The 16447-nt window shown below is 40.9% G+C and overlaps 1 protein-coding gene across 7 annotated transcripts in view; it reads right to left on the bottom strand.

Annotated features, from left to right (window-relative positions):
• Positions 1 to 16447, bottom strand: part of Plek (pleckstrin) — a 59082-nt gene that overhangs the window by 32726 nt on the left and 9909 nt on the right. For 4 of the 7 annotated variants that reach the window (XM_052734779.1, XM_052734778.1, XM_052734780.1 and 1 more), the window contains exons 2-3: positions 15411 to 15480; positions 12904 to 13166 (exon numbers count right to left, since the gene is read on the bottom strand). The exons of 1 other annotated variant lie outside the window; for it this stretch is intronic. In XM_052734779.1, the coding sequence (XP_052590739.1) occupies positions 12904 to 12945 (42 nt within the window). In that variant the 5' untranslated portion in view covers positions 12946 to 13166; positions 15411 to 15480. Of the gene's footprint in view, positions 1 to 11604; positions 11686 to 12903; positions 13167 to 15410; positions 15481 to 16447 lie in introns of all 7 variants that reach the window. 2 more of the 7 variants (XM_052734783.1, XM_052734781.1) reach the window with 2 other exon arrangements.

Raw genomic sequence — 16447 nt, 5'->3', positions numbered from 1 at the left:
CAAGTTGACAAAAATCTACCCAGCACCTTCAGTTAAATTGCTATAGTGTGGTTGTCTTTCCTTGCCAGAAATTGGCATTAGGTCCTTTCATTCATTCATATTATTGAGCACATAGCTCATATTCATTAAAATGATGACAAAGAAGACTATTTTCTAAGTTTCCAAATGCTAGTATCTAATATACTTTACTGAGAAATATGACTAGTTCTTCTTATTGTCTACCTTGTCATCCAGAGTCTTTACCTTTTACTGCCCTTAACCTAAAAAACCACATTCTCACCATACTGCTATGAATAGGAACTGTCAGCACACTTTTCTGTTTTGTTTTTAAATTTGTGTGTGTGAGAGTGTGTGTGCATATGTGTGTGTGTGTGTGTGTGTGTGTGTGTGCACATGCATTGTCACAGTGTATGCATAGTGGTTAGAGGACAACTTGTGGGGATTAGTTGTCTCAAAAATAAAAATAAAAACCTTTTCAACAAAGTATTTATGATCACATTTTTTTTTCTCTCTACAAGGTAGGCAGATAAATTCTCAACGATAAGGTTTGTGAGATGGTTCAGCCCATAGAGGCTCTTGCTGACAACCCTGATAACCAGAATTAAACCCGTGGAAGAAAGAGGAAATCAATCGACAACCGGCTACTGCTTGATTGGGCTTAAGGTACACTCCGTAGGAATAAAGGCATGTCTGGTACTGTAAACCTGACCAAGAACCCATGGTTGGGGAGCTCTCAGGTGCTGTGGGATAATGCTTTTGTACACAGGTTTAATAAAATGCTGATTGGCCAGTAGCCAGGAAGGATGTATAGGCGGGATAAGCAGACAAGGAGAATTCTGGGAAGAGGAGACTGAGTGAGGAGATGCCAGTCCACTGTCCAGAGAGCAGTATGTAATGGCACACAGGTAGATTAACAAAAATGGGCTGAGTTTAGTCAGTGGTAGACCTGAGCTAATGGCCAAGCAGTTTTAATTAATATAAGCCTCCGTGTGTTTACTTGGGGGACAAGAGTGGGAGAGATTTGTCCTGTCCAAGTCAGGCGGGACCAGAAAAACTTTTAGCTACACGCAGGCTCCAGATTTAACCTCCTGCTGTTAGTCCATTAAACAGACGAAGTACCAAAGTGCCTCTAAATTTGTCTCTCTCTTCCTGTAGATCAGGGAAGCTCTCAGACCTCATCAGAGGATTCTTTTTTTGTGCAGTGGACGGCAGTTAATAAAAAGCACAGACCTGGTTAAAGTGCAGAGAGCACAAGACAGTGGGTGCTCGGCCACAAATGGAAACTCTATATCACACCCTCTACCCAAGGCTTCAGGGACCACGATAGAAAAGGGGATGGAAAGATGATAAGAACCTGAGGTTGGGGAGGACCAGAGGCAAACAGTATCCTCTGATACATTACAGGGACATGGAACTCATGAACTCAACAACTGTGGTTGCCTGTGTAAGACCCTCAAGAGATCAAGCCAGTCACCATTCTAGCACACAGTGGAAAGAGTTCACAAGCCTCCACACCTGACTGGGGAGCTATAGACACTCTGTGACTTCTCTGGAAGGACTAGTCATCTTTCATTAAGGGTGTGGACCCTGATGAATGAACCACACTCTGGTGGATGGCTCCACATCTAGGAGTAAATGGTTAGCATGAATTAGAGTTAATGAGTAACAACAACAAAAAAAGGACAGGAAGCTGTAGAGAACAGGCAAGGATGTGAATACAGGTCTGGAGGTGCTAAGGGGAGGCGTAGGGTTGGATAGAATGAATACACATTGTATGAAGTTGTCAAAGGTTTAATAAAACTATATTTTTAAATTAACCATGTGCTAGGCCAAGGAAGTCCTTTCTGGTCTCTATGCTCAGACAGTTGGGAAAGGAAGCGGGTAAGTTCTTGGCCTGTATCCTTTGACTCACAGTGACAACCTGCTCTAACTACCACAAATAGAGTTATCAACCACTTCCCAGCAGATCCTGCTGTGAATCATGACACAAAGGCATATAGGGGTCCAGTTGTTAAAAGAAAAAATACTTATGCAAAGACGATAAATGCTATAGGACTGTCATTTTGCTTGTTTGAACACTTCCTTTATTCTAGTCCTAAAATAATATTTTCTGCTAACATGCACTATCTTTTTCCACCCCAGAAGTAAAACTGACCAGACTAACAGTGATTAGCCTTTTCCAAAAATGAACGTGACTTGGTAATACATGAAATAATTTTGATTAAATTCTTTCCTGGTTTACAACTTCAATTATTCTAATTTACAATCCATATGTCCTGAAAACTAATAAGTAAAAGCAGTCCTATTTTTAAATGGACATGAGAATTAAATGGGTATATCATTCAAGAAGACATCCAAAATTCTACCAAAAAAAAAATGTTCAACATCATTATTCATTAGGGGACCAGAGATTCTGCCAACCACATTTTACTGTGCATTCAGTAAAATGCCTAACATTTAAAAAGGATAAGAAGCCGGGCAGTGGTGGCGCACGCCTTTAATCCCAGCACTCGGGAGGCAGAGCCAGGCGGATCTCTGTGAATTCGAGGCCAGCCTGGACTACCAAGTGAGTTCCAGGAAAGGCGCAAAGCTACACAGAGAAACCCTGTCTCGAAAAACCAAAAAAAAAAAAAAAAGGATAAGAAGATCCTCACCGGACAAGGAGGTGGGAAAGCTAGAATGCATGCATGGTGCTCTTGGACAAATGTCTGGCTGTTCATGTGAAAGCTAATGCGCGATCATTATGACAAAGAGGAGGCAAGGACTTTGAACAAAAAGAGCTCTGTTGCCCTCCAAGCTTAAAAGTGGTATGGTGAATTATGGTGGTGGGATTTAGGGTAGCTTCTCTGTCCTTTATGCAATTGCTACAAGCCACCAGTTTGTCACTCAGACAGCCTACTATAGCACCTACTCTTTTTTTTTTCCGGAGCTGGGGACCAAACCCAGGGCCTTGTGCTTGCTAGGCAAGTGCTCTGCTGGCTGAGCTAAATCCCCAACCCCTATAGCACCTATTCTTGTTGATGCCTATATAGTTCCCTTTCTGTCCTCATTCTTCTGTTCACCCAAAAATAAACCTGAGGGAGAAGTAGCTTGTCCTCCTATACTAACCCAGTTAACAAGGAATTGAGACTAGAATCCTGGTCTCTTAACTCCTTGTTACCTCTTTCTCTTCCCCTCAGATGCTTCTTCATTTTGGTTCTTGAGTAACTTTGAGTAATTTCAGAATCTGGATCAATTTCTCAGAACAACTTAATGATAGGTAGGTAGGTAGGTAGGTATGTGGATGGATGGATAGATAGATAGATACATATATACATACATACATACATACAAATACATACATACATACATACAAATACATACATACATACATACATACATACAAATACATACATACATACATAGAATTCTTCCAAAATGATGTCTGGGACCACCATTGCTCAAGATTTTTGTGTTTTCAGGTTTTGGAATACATATATTTTGATAATGGAACCCAATCTTAAACATGGAATTCATTTGTGTGCCGTATACACCTTATGCATACAGCTAAATGGTAATTTCATGTGATATTTTAAGCATTTTGTACATAAAACAAAGTCTCTCACAATAGGTAGATTTTAGGTTGTGAGTTATATTTAGAGTTCCCAGTGAGTAACTGGTCATCCTCATAGCACCTGGTATAATGTATCTTAGTGCATTACATGACACCAAAAGAAGTTATGAAGGATGAGACATGTGATCATATTTCAAATGAATTTTGGTATGCTTTTGAAATACTTAGAGAAACTAAAAACAAATTGAAAGTGCATATTTATAATATACCATCATTGGATTAAAGGTTAATGTCCTTAATATGAACTATTAAAACTCATTAGAATTAGTAATAGATATATACACACACTCAAGTTTTTTAAATAGAGAATAATATGGACAATTGATTTTCAAAAGAATTACATAGGGCCCAATAAACAGCATGGACTTTAACAGCAATCCAAGGACTGCAGACTGAAATTAGGTAAGATAATCTTTTCTACTATGATTTTTTTAAGATTTGTAAAATATATTGGTGAAGAGTTGGGATGTGAAACCAAAGGAGCTCTGAGTCAGAAGTTTGATGTCATTTGTCAAAGACACCACCCTTGCCATAAGCTGTAGAGATGGTGCAGGCCCTAAGGTGAAGAGGGGTGTCTTCTTTTCAAATGTGCACAGAATATTTCTAAATCATATTTTGCTAGGCCAACTTAAGATGTAAATATAATGTCTCTAAGATATTATGTCTGTGGGGACTGCAGGCCCTGAGCTGGTCTGTCTCACACCCAACACTTGCTAGAAATACTACTTAAGCACATTTATTTTTAAGCATCATTTTCTACATCTGAAAAAATGGAGATAATAATATCTACATCCTAATGGTTGTTTGGAGATTAAATAAAGCTACCCATGTACATTGCTGGGCATGATATATGGCATCTAGAAACTACTGCTTAAATACTGCCAATTCTGTTGCAGAGTTTACAAAAGCCAAGCCAAAGACCCAGCCTAGGTGTCCTTCACCAGCTGATGAATAAAGACACATACACAGTTTTACAAAGGTGTAACAAAAATGAAATTACAACATCTGCAAGAAGGTGGATACAGCTGGAAATTATTGTGTTACTTGAAGTAAGCTAAAGCCAAAAAGCATCATGTGGTACCTAGATTTAAAGTTATATATGTGTGTATATGTATATATGTGTGTATGTCTGTATGTGTGTTTCTCTCTCTCTCTCTCTCTCTCTCTCTCTCTCTCTCTCTCTCTCTCTCTCTCTCTCTCTCTCTCTGTGTGTGTGTGTGTGTGTGTGTGTGTGTGTGTGTGTGTGTGTGTATCGTGAAACTAGAAAATAGACTGTGAGAAGGAGGAAGAGATTACACCACAGTTGGGAAATAAAGAGGGTAAGATAAGCAGAAGGGTGACCAGCTGGCAACAAAGGGAACCAGATGGAGGGTGTGAGAGGGCATGGGGGAGGAGATGGTGGAGGAAATGAATAGGAGCAAAGTATAATGACTCATATCTATGAACGCCACTCATATGTCATTTCTCTGTTTGCTAGACTTAAAAAAAATCCATTTAAAAATACCTGAGCACAGAGTATTCATTAGTCTTGGGCTATGTATAACTAGGTAAATAAGCTTTAAATCACCAAAATAATGAAAATAGAAAGTCAAAAAAGGTTTCTAGGGCTGGAGAGATGGATCAGTGGTCAGAAGCACTAGCCGCTCTTCCAGAAGACTTTCTGAACACTGCAAAGTGAATGAATATGTCACTGCTTTGAAAACAAAATGATGGCCATGGCAAAATCTTTCTCTGATATTGGGGAAATAACTTCAAAGCTTGTGTCCTACTTACAGTGATTAACCATAGAAAAGACAATGGGATTTGAAAACTACATTAAAATGGATTGCAGTTAAGTATTTTAAGAAATATAGTTGAGTAGAAAAAATAATGTAACAAAATATTAAAATAACTTTAAGAAAAAGAAAGAAACATGAACTGTGTCATTAAGTTCCAAGTCCTGTCATACATTGGAAAGATGATTAAGTTCTTAAAATATCCTTTTGTAAATGTGTAATGAATATTTCTAAATCCCATTTTTCTAGGCAAACTTAATATGTAAATTTACAAGGCTAATTTTAGAATTGTTTCCTATAGCTACATTTATCAGCCAGTCCATAAATGGGTCACAGGAGGGACGAAGTTCTCAGAATGAAAATGAAGTCATGTTGACACGGTGGAACTTGCCTGTAATCCCGGCTGAAGCAGGAAGCTAACAATTTTGAGGGCAGACTGGACTTTATCATGAGCTCCTGTCTCAGAGCCAACAACAAAACTGTGCCAGCCCTTCAAAACTAAAGCTGAGAGGCTACAGAGATAGTTATTATATATGCTCACCTGACATTAATGTCTTCTTACTTTGGTCCTACTTATGTTTTATTTATCATATTTGTTTCAGCTACAGGCATATTTCAGGAATTTTCACACCAAATTAATCATATCATCCCCTCAATCACTCAAAACTGAGATACAAAAACAGAGAAGAATCGTAACTAACATTACAGGAAAGAATACTTTATACACATATTTCCCCTACCCATGGCTATCAGAAAGTTGCCCTCTAGCAATTAGGATTTCCTCAGACATCATGTGCTGGCCACGGGGTAGGGGAGTGTGGGAGGGCTGATGCTCCTGTGCCGGCTCAAGGAGAAACTTGCCACCCTAGAAGAGAGTTCACACAGTTCTGACAACTTACCAGGCCATCTTCCAGGACCTCCTGGAGCCCAGATAATGATGGGCAGTGATGGGCAGGGTCAGCAATGCTGCTTCATTGTGTATACTTTCCTATTTATACCGAAACCTCATATCACTTCATGTAAAGAGACTGGCCTGTTCCTCTTCCCAGTGTGCCACATTGAATGCATCTCTTTGCCCTGCTTTTCACAAGCATAGACTAATTTTGCAAATGCTTCTCAGGTATCTTGGGGACAGATGCCTCATTCAGGGACCAGGACAGCTACAAAGTAACTGGGGCCAGTTCACAAGAGAATTCCATGATGGTACTGTCTCTCCAGGAGAGCTGCTGGAGAAACTGAATAGTTTTAGACCAAGAAGAGACATGTAAAATGGATAAGTATTTTGCTCAAAGGTGTTTAATTTTTTTATTTTTGTTGTTGTTGTTGTTGGGGGTGATTGGTTAGGATTTGAGTTTTAGCTTTGTTTTTTGAGACAGTGAAGGCTGGCCTCAAACTCACTATGTGGCTGAGTGTGACCTTGAACTTATCATTGTCCTTTCTCCATCCCCACCTCCATTGCTCAAGCTAGCCTTGAACCTGTGGCAATACTCCTGCCTCAGCCTCTTGAGTACTAGGATTATAGGCATGAGATAGCACACTCGGCTTCCAGATTACTTGGAAGTTCCACTAGGTAGAAGTTTCAGAGAACATTTTTATTTGCATCAATCAAAGGAAAATATTAAACTTGTGAGCTCTCTGACGAGAGAAGTACTGAATATTAATGTATTAATAAAAATATATGCCACAAATAAGAAACTCGATTTCATGTTTCACAGCTCTTTTTACCCTTATTTCTACATATTTTTTTCTGTAGCACTGCTAACCCTTTAGACTTCTATTACCAGGTCTCGCTGGCAACCCTGATCTTCTCCCTTAAATGCAAAAGTAGTAGTAACTGCTGGGAACATGTGTTATGTGATCATGGAAGGACCACCTTAGCTGAGCCCTCTTCCCCTTTTTTGAATACCTTAAATGTTACTGCAGTAAAGAACCCTGATTCTCTGGTCTCTTTTAAGTCTATTTTTTAAAGTCTATTTTATTTTTTAAGCCTATATGTTAAATCTATTTTAAGCACATTTCTTCCAAGAGAAAAGTTCAGTCCAGAAATGATAGAACATTTCTTATATTTTAACATTACCTGGATGTTGAGAGCATAGAAATGAACACAATGGTGTGTCCATTGTCAAACAGCTCAGGATCTAACAGAGGGGAGGGTAACCTCTTGTTCAGCATGTCCATCTGCATTGACAGAAGCCAGGACTGGAGGCTTGGTGTGGAGGTAAGCGGACTATTGTGTTTAGGGCCCTCCCAGACACTTCCCAAAATGAAGACCTAACTTCCCCTTTCCTTTAAACTTCTCATTTTATACGTCGATGCAGAGCTCAAGCTCAAAGAATTCTATTATGACCAAAACTAAGTAAGAACTGTGCATCATTATACTACTCCCACATACTTAGGGGCCATTTCGTTTTAAGTGAGGCTATATTAAATCAGTCTTTCACTTCTGTTGTATCATAAATTATATCATCCACATTCCTGCTTGTACAACTTCTTGGAGACTTGTTTTACATGTCAGACCCTTTGGAAGCAAGGAGACAAGCCTATCCAGTGATATATTTTTATATGAATACATTCTATGAGACTGGACTTTCTCTAACAAAGGCACATTAAATAAGCTGTACAGAAGAGCAGTGCACTTAACAGACTGATTTCCTGAACTTCAGGTCTGTTCTCACATTTTACCTTTGTCTTTCCCAGGCTCTGAGACCTTAAGCAAACTATTCATTTCTTCTAAGCATCAGTACCTACTTCTCCTTATAAACACTAAATGATATGATACACTTAAAAGTGATTAGCACAGTGTTAGCTTTTAGCAGGGCCTCAGAAAGGGCCACAACATAGACAGGTCAGAGCCCAATTTTGTAAGCAATACCATCTGAATGATTCTGGCCTGACAGCGTCCCAGGGCCCATCTATCAGAGAAAAAAATTCTTTGAAAAAGAAGGTCAGTGCAGTTTCAGCTGATGAGGACCACATGAAAACCGGTTACGGTGGTGACACACAGCACTGGGCTATGCCTGGTTCTACATCAGCTGTGCCAAGGTTTATCTTGGGGACCTTAGGCAAGACCTTCTGCCTCTCTGTACCTCAACTTCCTCATCTGCAAAGAATAGATAATTGTATCCATTCCCTAGGGTTTTCCTCGGAATGGTCTATAGAGCACTAATGCACCAAATGCTAGAACTGTCCCTAACGTTGTGAGCACAAATATTAACTTCCACCAGAAGGGAATGTAAGCTTCTAGGGATCATTTCATTCTGTTCAGAAGACAACATGGCTGCAGGAAAGAATTCTTGGACAAAATCCTCAGTCTGTTCTGTTCTCTTTATCCCAGACTTGCCAACTTCTGGTTCAGTTACTTAGTTACTTATTCTTTAACAATGTCATACATTGTACTTGGATTAACACCTCTTCCCCAGTCAGCCTCTCTTATGAGGCTTCTACCCTCAACAAACCCCTCTTCCCAACACAAGCTCAACACTGGGCTCAACAATATACACCTTCTGCCATAAGTCTCTGGAAATTCATTCCTGGCCCCCTGGCCTTGTATTTCTTACCACCCTGATTTCTGTGCTGTCTATCAACAAGTCTTAAGCCACTGTTTGAGTCTGTCCTTAAGTACCTTGTGATTGCTGGGCTGTTGTCATGGAAACTAGGTTTTAGCAATGAGAGACATAACATGGAGGAATTTTCTCTTGTTTTAAAGCTATGGTTATAAGAACATCCAGTTCATAGGTAATCAAGAATAATCAAACTCATTATTTCTCAAAAACTAATCCCCTAATCAGAAAGAAAGAGCTGAAGTTACTAAACGCAGTGTTATTTGCAATATACCTGTGCCTTTCAGAGCATAGATGGGGCTTTGCTATTAGGCAAGCCTAGGTTTGAACCCCAGGTCATCATCTTACAGCTGTCTGATAATGAGCAAGTCACCTACTCTCTGTGAGGTTTGGGGGTTGAAGAGAGATCACGTTGGCATATCCACAGGGCCACAGATGCTACTGAAAATATTCCCAAGTGACAAACGCGGCAGCGAGGAGTGCTATTTGGAATGAAGGGTTGAAGAGTGATAGTCACATTCTTCTCTCCCCTTCTTAACCGTCCTCTCTATTTAAGGATCTTAGCCAGGAGGCAAAAGAGGAAACACAAATTGTGAAATGCGGACAGTTATCTCTAACAGAACAAAGAGAGAAACATGGGCTCATGGGATGGCTCAGGAGGAAACGCACTTGCTGCCAAGCCTGATGACTTGAGCCTAATCTCCAGGGACCACACGGTGGAAGGAGAAAACTGACCTCTGCAAGTTGTCCACTGACCTCAGCACACACACACACTGTGTCACAAGCCTATATACAGAGAGAGAGACAGAGAGACAGAGAGACAGAGAGACAAAGACAGAGGCGAAGATAGAGACAAAGAGACAGACAGAGACAGAGAGAGACACAGAGAGAAAGACACAGAGAGAAAGACACAGGGAGAGGGGGGACAAAGAAGAGACATGTTACAATCTATACCATTAGCCATCAACCCTAAGACTTGACAAAATTCCTACACCAGCATTTTCCAATGTTACATTTTTTCCAACCATAATATCCTAACTCAAAAATAATTATTGAGCCGGGAGGTGGTGGTGCAGGCTTTTAATCCCAGCACTCGGGAGGCAGAGCCAGGCGGATCTCTGTGAGTTCAAGGCCAGCCTGGTCTACAGAGCAAGATCCAGGACAGGCACCAAAACTACACAGAGAAACCCTGTCTCGAAAACAACAACAAAATATTGCATAAGGCATAGGAGAAATGCATGTTTAATTCCTACCCTGGAATCTTCAACTGAATAGGACAATGAAGCAAAGAGCAGGAAATCACTTCCATTATTGTTACTTGGCATGCTTGCATCTAAGCAGCCACACCCATGACTCCTAAAGTCTCCGCAGAAGGAGATTCTCATGGTTCTTTCCTGTATGCTAGGTTTCTAGGTATGTAGGTAGGTAGGTAGATAGATAGATAGATAGATAGATAGATAGATAGATAGATAGATAGATAGACAGACAGATAATAGATTTTTAACCCAATATTATATAACTGAAAGAAACTTAAAATATAAGGAAGTTAAGAATTTTGATGCCTAATTAAGAAACCCTAGCATCAAGTTTACATCTACAGTTGACAAACTATTTCTGAAGCCAATGGTTCTGTAAAATGCCAAATTAGAGAGTTGGGGGTACGGTTCAGTGGGAAAGGACTTTTACCTAACCATGTGTGAGGCCGTGGATTTAAAGTCGGACACAGAAAGAAAATTCAAACAAAAGTATCAAGATAGAAAATCTAAGTATATTATAAGAAGGAGTGCCCCTGAGGAAACGCAAGGCAATGTGAAAAGATGCATGTTAGGTTGAATATCATGTAAATTGAAGTGTAGTGTGAATGTGATTTCCACAGGAATTTTGGGAGACATACATTGTAGAAATATTGATGTGAGATTTCACTATGCTCTCTTCTAGTCTTTCCTAGATTTACACTCATCGGTAACCATCTTAGAGAATTGCTGACTGATTAAAAACTATTAAGTCCAGATGAGTCACAGTCCTGAGTCTTCCACCCCCACTTTCTAGGGAAATGGTCTTACTTACTGCAGATTGAATCATCTGTATTTTTGTAGTATAGTGACTATAACATATAAGCACACCAACTTTATAACAGCAATTTTGTCATTTTGTATTAAAACAAGGCATGGCCTGTGACATGGCTCAGCATGTAAAGGTGCCTGCCAGCAAGCAGAAGGGCCTGAGCCAAATTCCCAGAACCCACATGGGGTACAAACAGAACAGACTCCCGCAAGTTGTCCTCGAACCTTTGTACACACACCATGGAAGATGTGCACCCATAGAGATACAGAGACACGGAGAAACACACACACAAAATGAGCTACTATTCAGTGTGATCAGGGAGGAGAGCAGTGAACCACAGTTCCTTTCGGTTCTCAGAGAGAGAAGGCATGGGTGCCGGTTACCAAAAACCTACGCCCAGCTGTTTCTTTTACATGTTCTTTTTAGAAAGGATGTTTCAAAATACATTGAAGGCCCATGTATTCTCCAGCACCAACTCATAACTCTGGCCACCACAGGTACACAGTGAACCCTAATGAAGATTAGCTTTGCTTCAGGAAAACCGTAGGGCGCTAAAAAAAAAAAAAAAAGAAAAGAAAAGAAAAGAACTCACTGCCCAAAGTTAGAGAGGGTGTTTCTCCGGACTCTGTCACACCTCCCTGCCTTGGCATCTTGATGTCTTCACTGTTTCTTTCTAACCCAAAATAAAAATGGAACCAGATCACAAGGTGTACTGTTTAGTGGCCATAGACATAGACTGTTTTAAACTAAAAAAAAACAAATGCAACTCTAAAATATAAAGTCACAGCTGGGTGTGGTTGTTCATTCCTGTAATCCCAGCATTTGGGAGACCAAGTCAGGGGGCTTGCTACCAGTTCAAGTTCAGCCTTATGAATACATTAAGAGATGTAGAGTAAAACTCAATCTCAAAATTTGATTAACCAGCTAATTACTGAATTTAATTGAGTTTAAAAGAAAATAATAGTCACATTGCCTGCTTATTTGGTTAGAAAGGCACTCGTGAATTTAGTCAGAAGCAACATTTCTGAGCTGCTGAACTCACTTGGCTTCATGTAAGTGTGTTTATGCGCAGCATATTGCCCACAGGATGCCAGCAACCCCTACGTGTGAATGCACCATGCAAGGAACTTTCACAGCTCAAAACACACACAACAGCAGGAGAAAGAGAAGAGACATTAATAAAATTTGATTTTCCATGACATGAAGCAATTTTTAGTGTTCTCACGTCTCCACTTGTGTTTTGTAAGATGATACATCTACCACTTTGGTGATCTGTTATACGAATTCACTAAAGTTGTGAGTAAGAAATTGCAGCCCACACTCACCATCACCACCTCCAACTACCCTCACACCCTTGAAACAAAAACATAAGGTCTTTCTTTCATGGAGTAAGTCCAAGAAGGTCCAAGAAATTAGCTCTTCTGTTTTGTCAGTTTATTGTTAGATCTCCTGAACTGTAACTAACCCCCACCCAGCCCACCCTAATCCTTCCTCCACCCTGAGATGTAAATAAGAACTGAACAGTCCTCCAGGTAACGTCTGTAACAGAAGAATTTGAGGCTTTTTTTTTACCAAAAAGCAAAGTGTTTCAAATCATGAAAAAGTTCATCTGGATTTTCGCCTTCCACACCCGGCAGTCTGGAATTCTCAGGCTTGGGAGGGCAAACTGCGCTGAAGCCTGAGCTAGGTCAATTCGTTTTTGAGACAAAAAGGGTAGTAGAACATGTGGAGGCAGCCCTACCCCAACACACTCTCTATAGTTCTCATTCCAACCTAAGAGATCCAACGTGGAACACCCCTGCAAGTGATGGGCAGAGGATGAAGCAAGCACTAATCCTTGGCAAGCCCCTCTCTAGGTCTATCCACCCTTGGAAGTGGGTTCCCTGCTTACCTTCTTCACGAGGTAGCCCTCCCTGATCCGCTTTGGTTCCATGCCTAGTGGACAGACACACTGGTCCACTCCTCAGACACATTCACTGAGGAGCTCAGTCTCCTCTGAGAGCCGAGGTGGTTGTGGGCTGCCCTTCTGACAGTGAGGTCTCTTTCGAAATTTCTCTTCTGCTGGTGACTACATGATGACATCCTTTTCCCCTCACTGGGGTGACGAGTCAGAAAAAGGAACTATACTGCCGAACAGCCCATGCTTTCCTAATGCTGGAAATTAAGTAGAAAAGCTGATTCAAATAGTTAACAGATGTAAATTTTTATTATCATATGTAAAACTCTTCTCCTAAAGAGGAAAAAAAATGATGAGATGAACAATAAAACTTCCCTGCTTAGAAATTATTCTGGAGATTTTAAAAGTTCTTAATAAAAATCCTAAGAAGCTGTCTCCATCCCCACACTTCCATGTGCACCAGCCCAGCCAAGTGAGTGCTCAACCCCCTACACTGTCTGCACACTCTTAAGAGGCCCGGGTGTAAAGAAAAATGAAAGCATGAAATTTGCAGGTAAATGGATGGAAATGAAAAATATTATACTAAAACAACCCAGCCCCAGAAGGACAAATGCCACATGTCCTCTCTTATTTATGAAACCTAGCTCCAGATCTTTAGATGTGAACATGTGAACCTGAAGTAAGCACAGAAGCTGAAAAAATAGAAAGAGATCATGGGAGGGAGGGGGGCAATGCACTGTAAAGATGGGTTTAATAGGATGCAGGGGTGTGAACAGGGCAAAGGGAGCAGGGGAGGGGCTTTAACTGGGGAGAGAGGAGGAGGAGAGGTAAGACAGAGGGAGAGGGGGGAAGGAAAGCCAAAGAACACTGGGGATCTTTGGGAAAGCCTTAGGAAAAACATTATTTTATATGTTTATTTAAAAAAATATATGAAGTGTGCGTGTGTGTGTGTGTGTGTGTGTCTATCTGTCTGTCTGTCTGTCTGTCTGTCTGAAAGGCAGTTGTGCCACAAGATTCATAGATTACATCACAGAAACCCCAATGTCAGGCAGGCATGGGAAACTTCCCTTCAAATTTCTGGTCAGAATGGTCAAGGAAACTCTCAAAACAATAGATCGAAGCATGGTGATCCACACTAGCACTCAGGAGGCAGAGGCCGATGGATCTCTGTGAGTTTGAGGCCAGCCTGGGCTACAGAATGAGTTCCAGGATAGCCAGAGCTACATAGTGAGACCCCTGTCTCAAGTAGGGGAAGAAAAAAATATGGAGGCTAATTGTTAATGCCCTTGGTGGGCTCCAAGAGTTTGAAGGTAGAATCCTGTTGCTGAAGACAGCACACGCTTCAGACACAGGCCCTGGAGGACTTGAGATGGAACTGACCTGGAAGCCCCCTCCATGAGGACTGGTTCTCAGCATCAGAAGCTGCTATGCAAACTGCCACGGGAGAAAAGCTAATCAACAGTCCTACCCAGCTCTAAAGCCTACGAACCACAGCAGTGACCTGCATGGCAAGACCTCCCCAATGGTACAGTAGTGGCACTTACATCTTGGGGGTAACCAACTACTGTCTAATTGGATTTAAGGGTCACTTTAAGGGAGGGATTCATGTTTGATACTGTAAACCTAGCCAACTACCCCTGGCTGGAGAGAGGTCTTAGATCCAGGAGGAGACCCTGTTACGGTCATTTGTCTAAGTCAAAATAGCATAATTTCTAAATGTATTGTTGATACTTACACCCACAGATAGGTGTAGCTCTTGACCCTCATCAAAGATGCTTCTTTTGTGCAGCTGACTAAGATCATTACAGAAATTCACAACTGGTCAAATGCAAAGAACAACAGATCACAGGGTTCCTAGCCCCAGTTGATACAGCCACAACACAACCTCTACACCTAAAGCTCAGGGGACAGTGTGAAGAGGGGTAGAACGATTACAGGAGCCAAAAGACCAGGGTGCCTGCAGCTGGATAGTGTCTTCTAGACAGGACAGGGACGCTGCACCCACGAAATCTCAGCGTTATGACAATATGGTTGATTAAATATGACCTGTATAATGATACCAGTTGATATACCAACAGGGATGGGGGAAATCTCACACGACCACACCCTTAGTTGAAGAGCTACAACCAATCAATGGCTGCTGAGAGATGGAGAATCAGTTTTCTCCAGGGATAAGCCCCCTGATAGGTTATCCAACCCCAAGAGGTCAGAGGTGTATATAAAAGCAACAGCAAACACCAAGTGGACCCCGTAGGATTTTATGGTTTTTTGTTGTGGGGGTATTTTCCAAGGAGCAAGAAGAATAGTACAAAGGAAGGCGCCATTAGGTTGAGAGGGTCAGGAAGAATATGGGAGAATTTGGAGGTGAAAAAGAGGAGTAGAAATGTAAATATTACTCACATATGAAATTCTCTAAAAACAAAAATTTAAATTAAAAAACTGCCAAGAAATTCAGAACCATCTGGCGAGCATAACAAAAGTGCCTGCTCTTAAGCGCCTACCTGTTTCTATGCCAGACACTGGAGCGGATGTTGTTCAGTCAACCTCATTTAATTTACTCCCTCGAGAAACCTGTGGGGAAAGGATAGTATGGTTTCTTAGAAATAAGGAAACTCAGACTCAAAGAGGAGTGCTTGTCTCAAGTGACACAGCTGATAAAAGCGAAAGCCGGAGGCGGGGGAGGCTCCCGCACCAGGCTTGTCCCAGCGGGCTGAGAACAGACCAGCATTACTACACCCCGGGTTTCACTGGAGAAATTCCTTTAATAGTGTGTCTCAAACTTATTCAACTGCAGAATTCTTTTTGAACAATCCTTAATAAGACTATAACAAAGTCTGTAGATTAAGTTAAAGAAAGAATTCTGGCAGCCCAGTACATCAGAATGCAATGTATTTGGAAATAGGGTCACCATAGATACAAATGGTTAAGGAAAATGAGGTCATACTTGAACAGAGGGGCACCAAATAATCCACTATAACTGTTCGTATGAGGAAAAGAGATGTGCAGAAAGGAAAGCCCATTGTGATCACAAAGGCAGAACTGTAGTAATGAATTTATAATCCAAGGGAACCAGCTAGAAGATGTAAGCAAGGCCGTCTTTCAGAAAACATGGCACTACAGACTAGTAGAAGCATGAGATAAGATGTCTCTGTGTTTAAGGCTACCCACTTAGAGATACTTGATTTTGGCTGCTCTAAAAAATATAACGCAGTTTTGAAAAGCTAATATTCTATAGAATAAACCTTTATAAGATAATGGGAAAGCTACTGCCGTTCACCCTCAGATTTATCATCTGTTATACAGGGATAATAACGCCTGTCCAATGAGGCCATTCTGAATATTAAACAAGATAATACAGGTTAATGTTTAGGACATTGTGTGGAGTACAATCGAGGTCTGTAAATGATAGTTATTCGTTACCTCTCAGACCATCAACCTGAGACCAGCCCTTCTCAATGGTAAGTTTAACAGAGATTTTATAGAATCCATTGGGATGGTTTCTGAAGGGTTAAAACCTTTATCCCACTAGACTAGTCCT

The sequence above is a fragment of the Peromyscus californicus genome, unplaced genomic scaffold, assembly GCF_007827085.1.
Source record: "Peromyscus californicus insignis strain IS unplaced genomic scaffold, ASM782708v3 Scaffold_13__1_contigs__length_99412109, whole genome shotgun sequence".
In the NCBI taxonomy this organism is placed as follows: Eukaryota; Metazoa; Chordata; class Mammalia; order Rodentia; family Cricetidae; genus Peromyscus; species Peromyscus californicus.
This window is presented reverse-complemented; position numbering and strand designations above follow the sequence as displayed.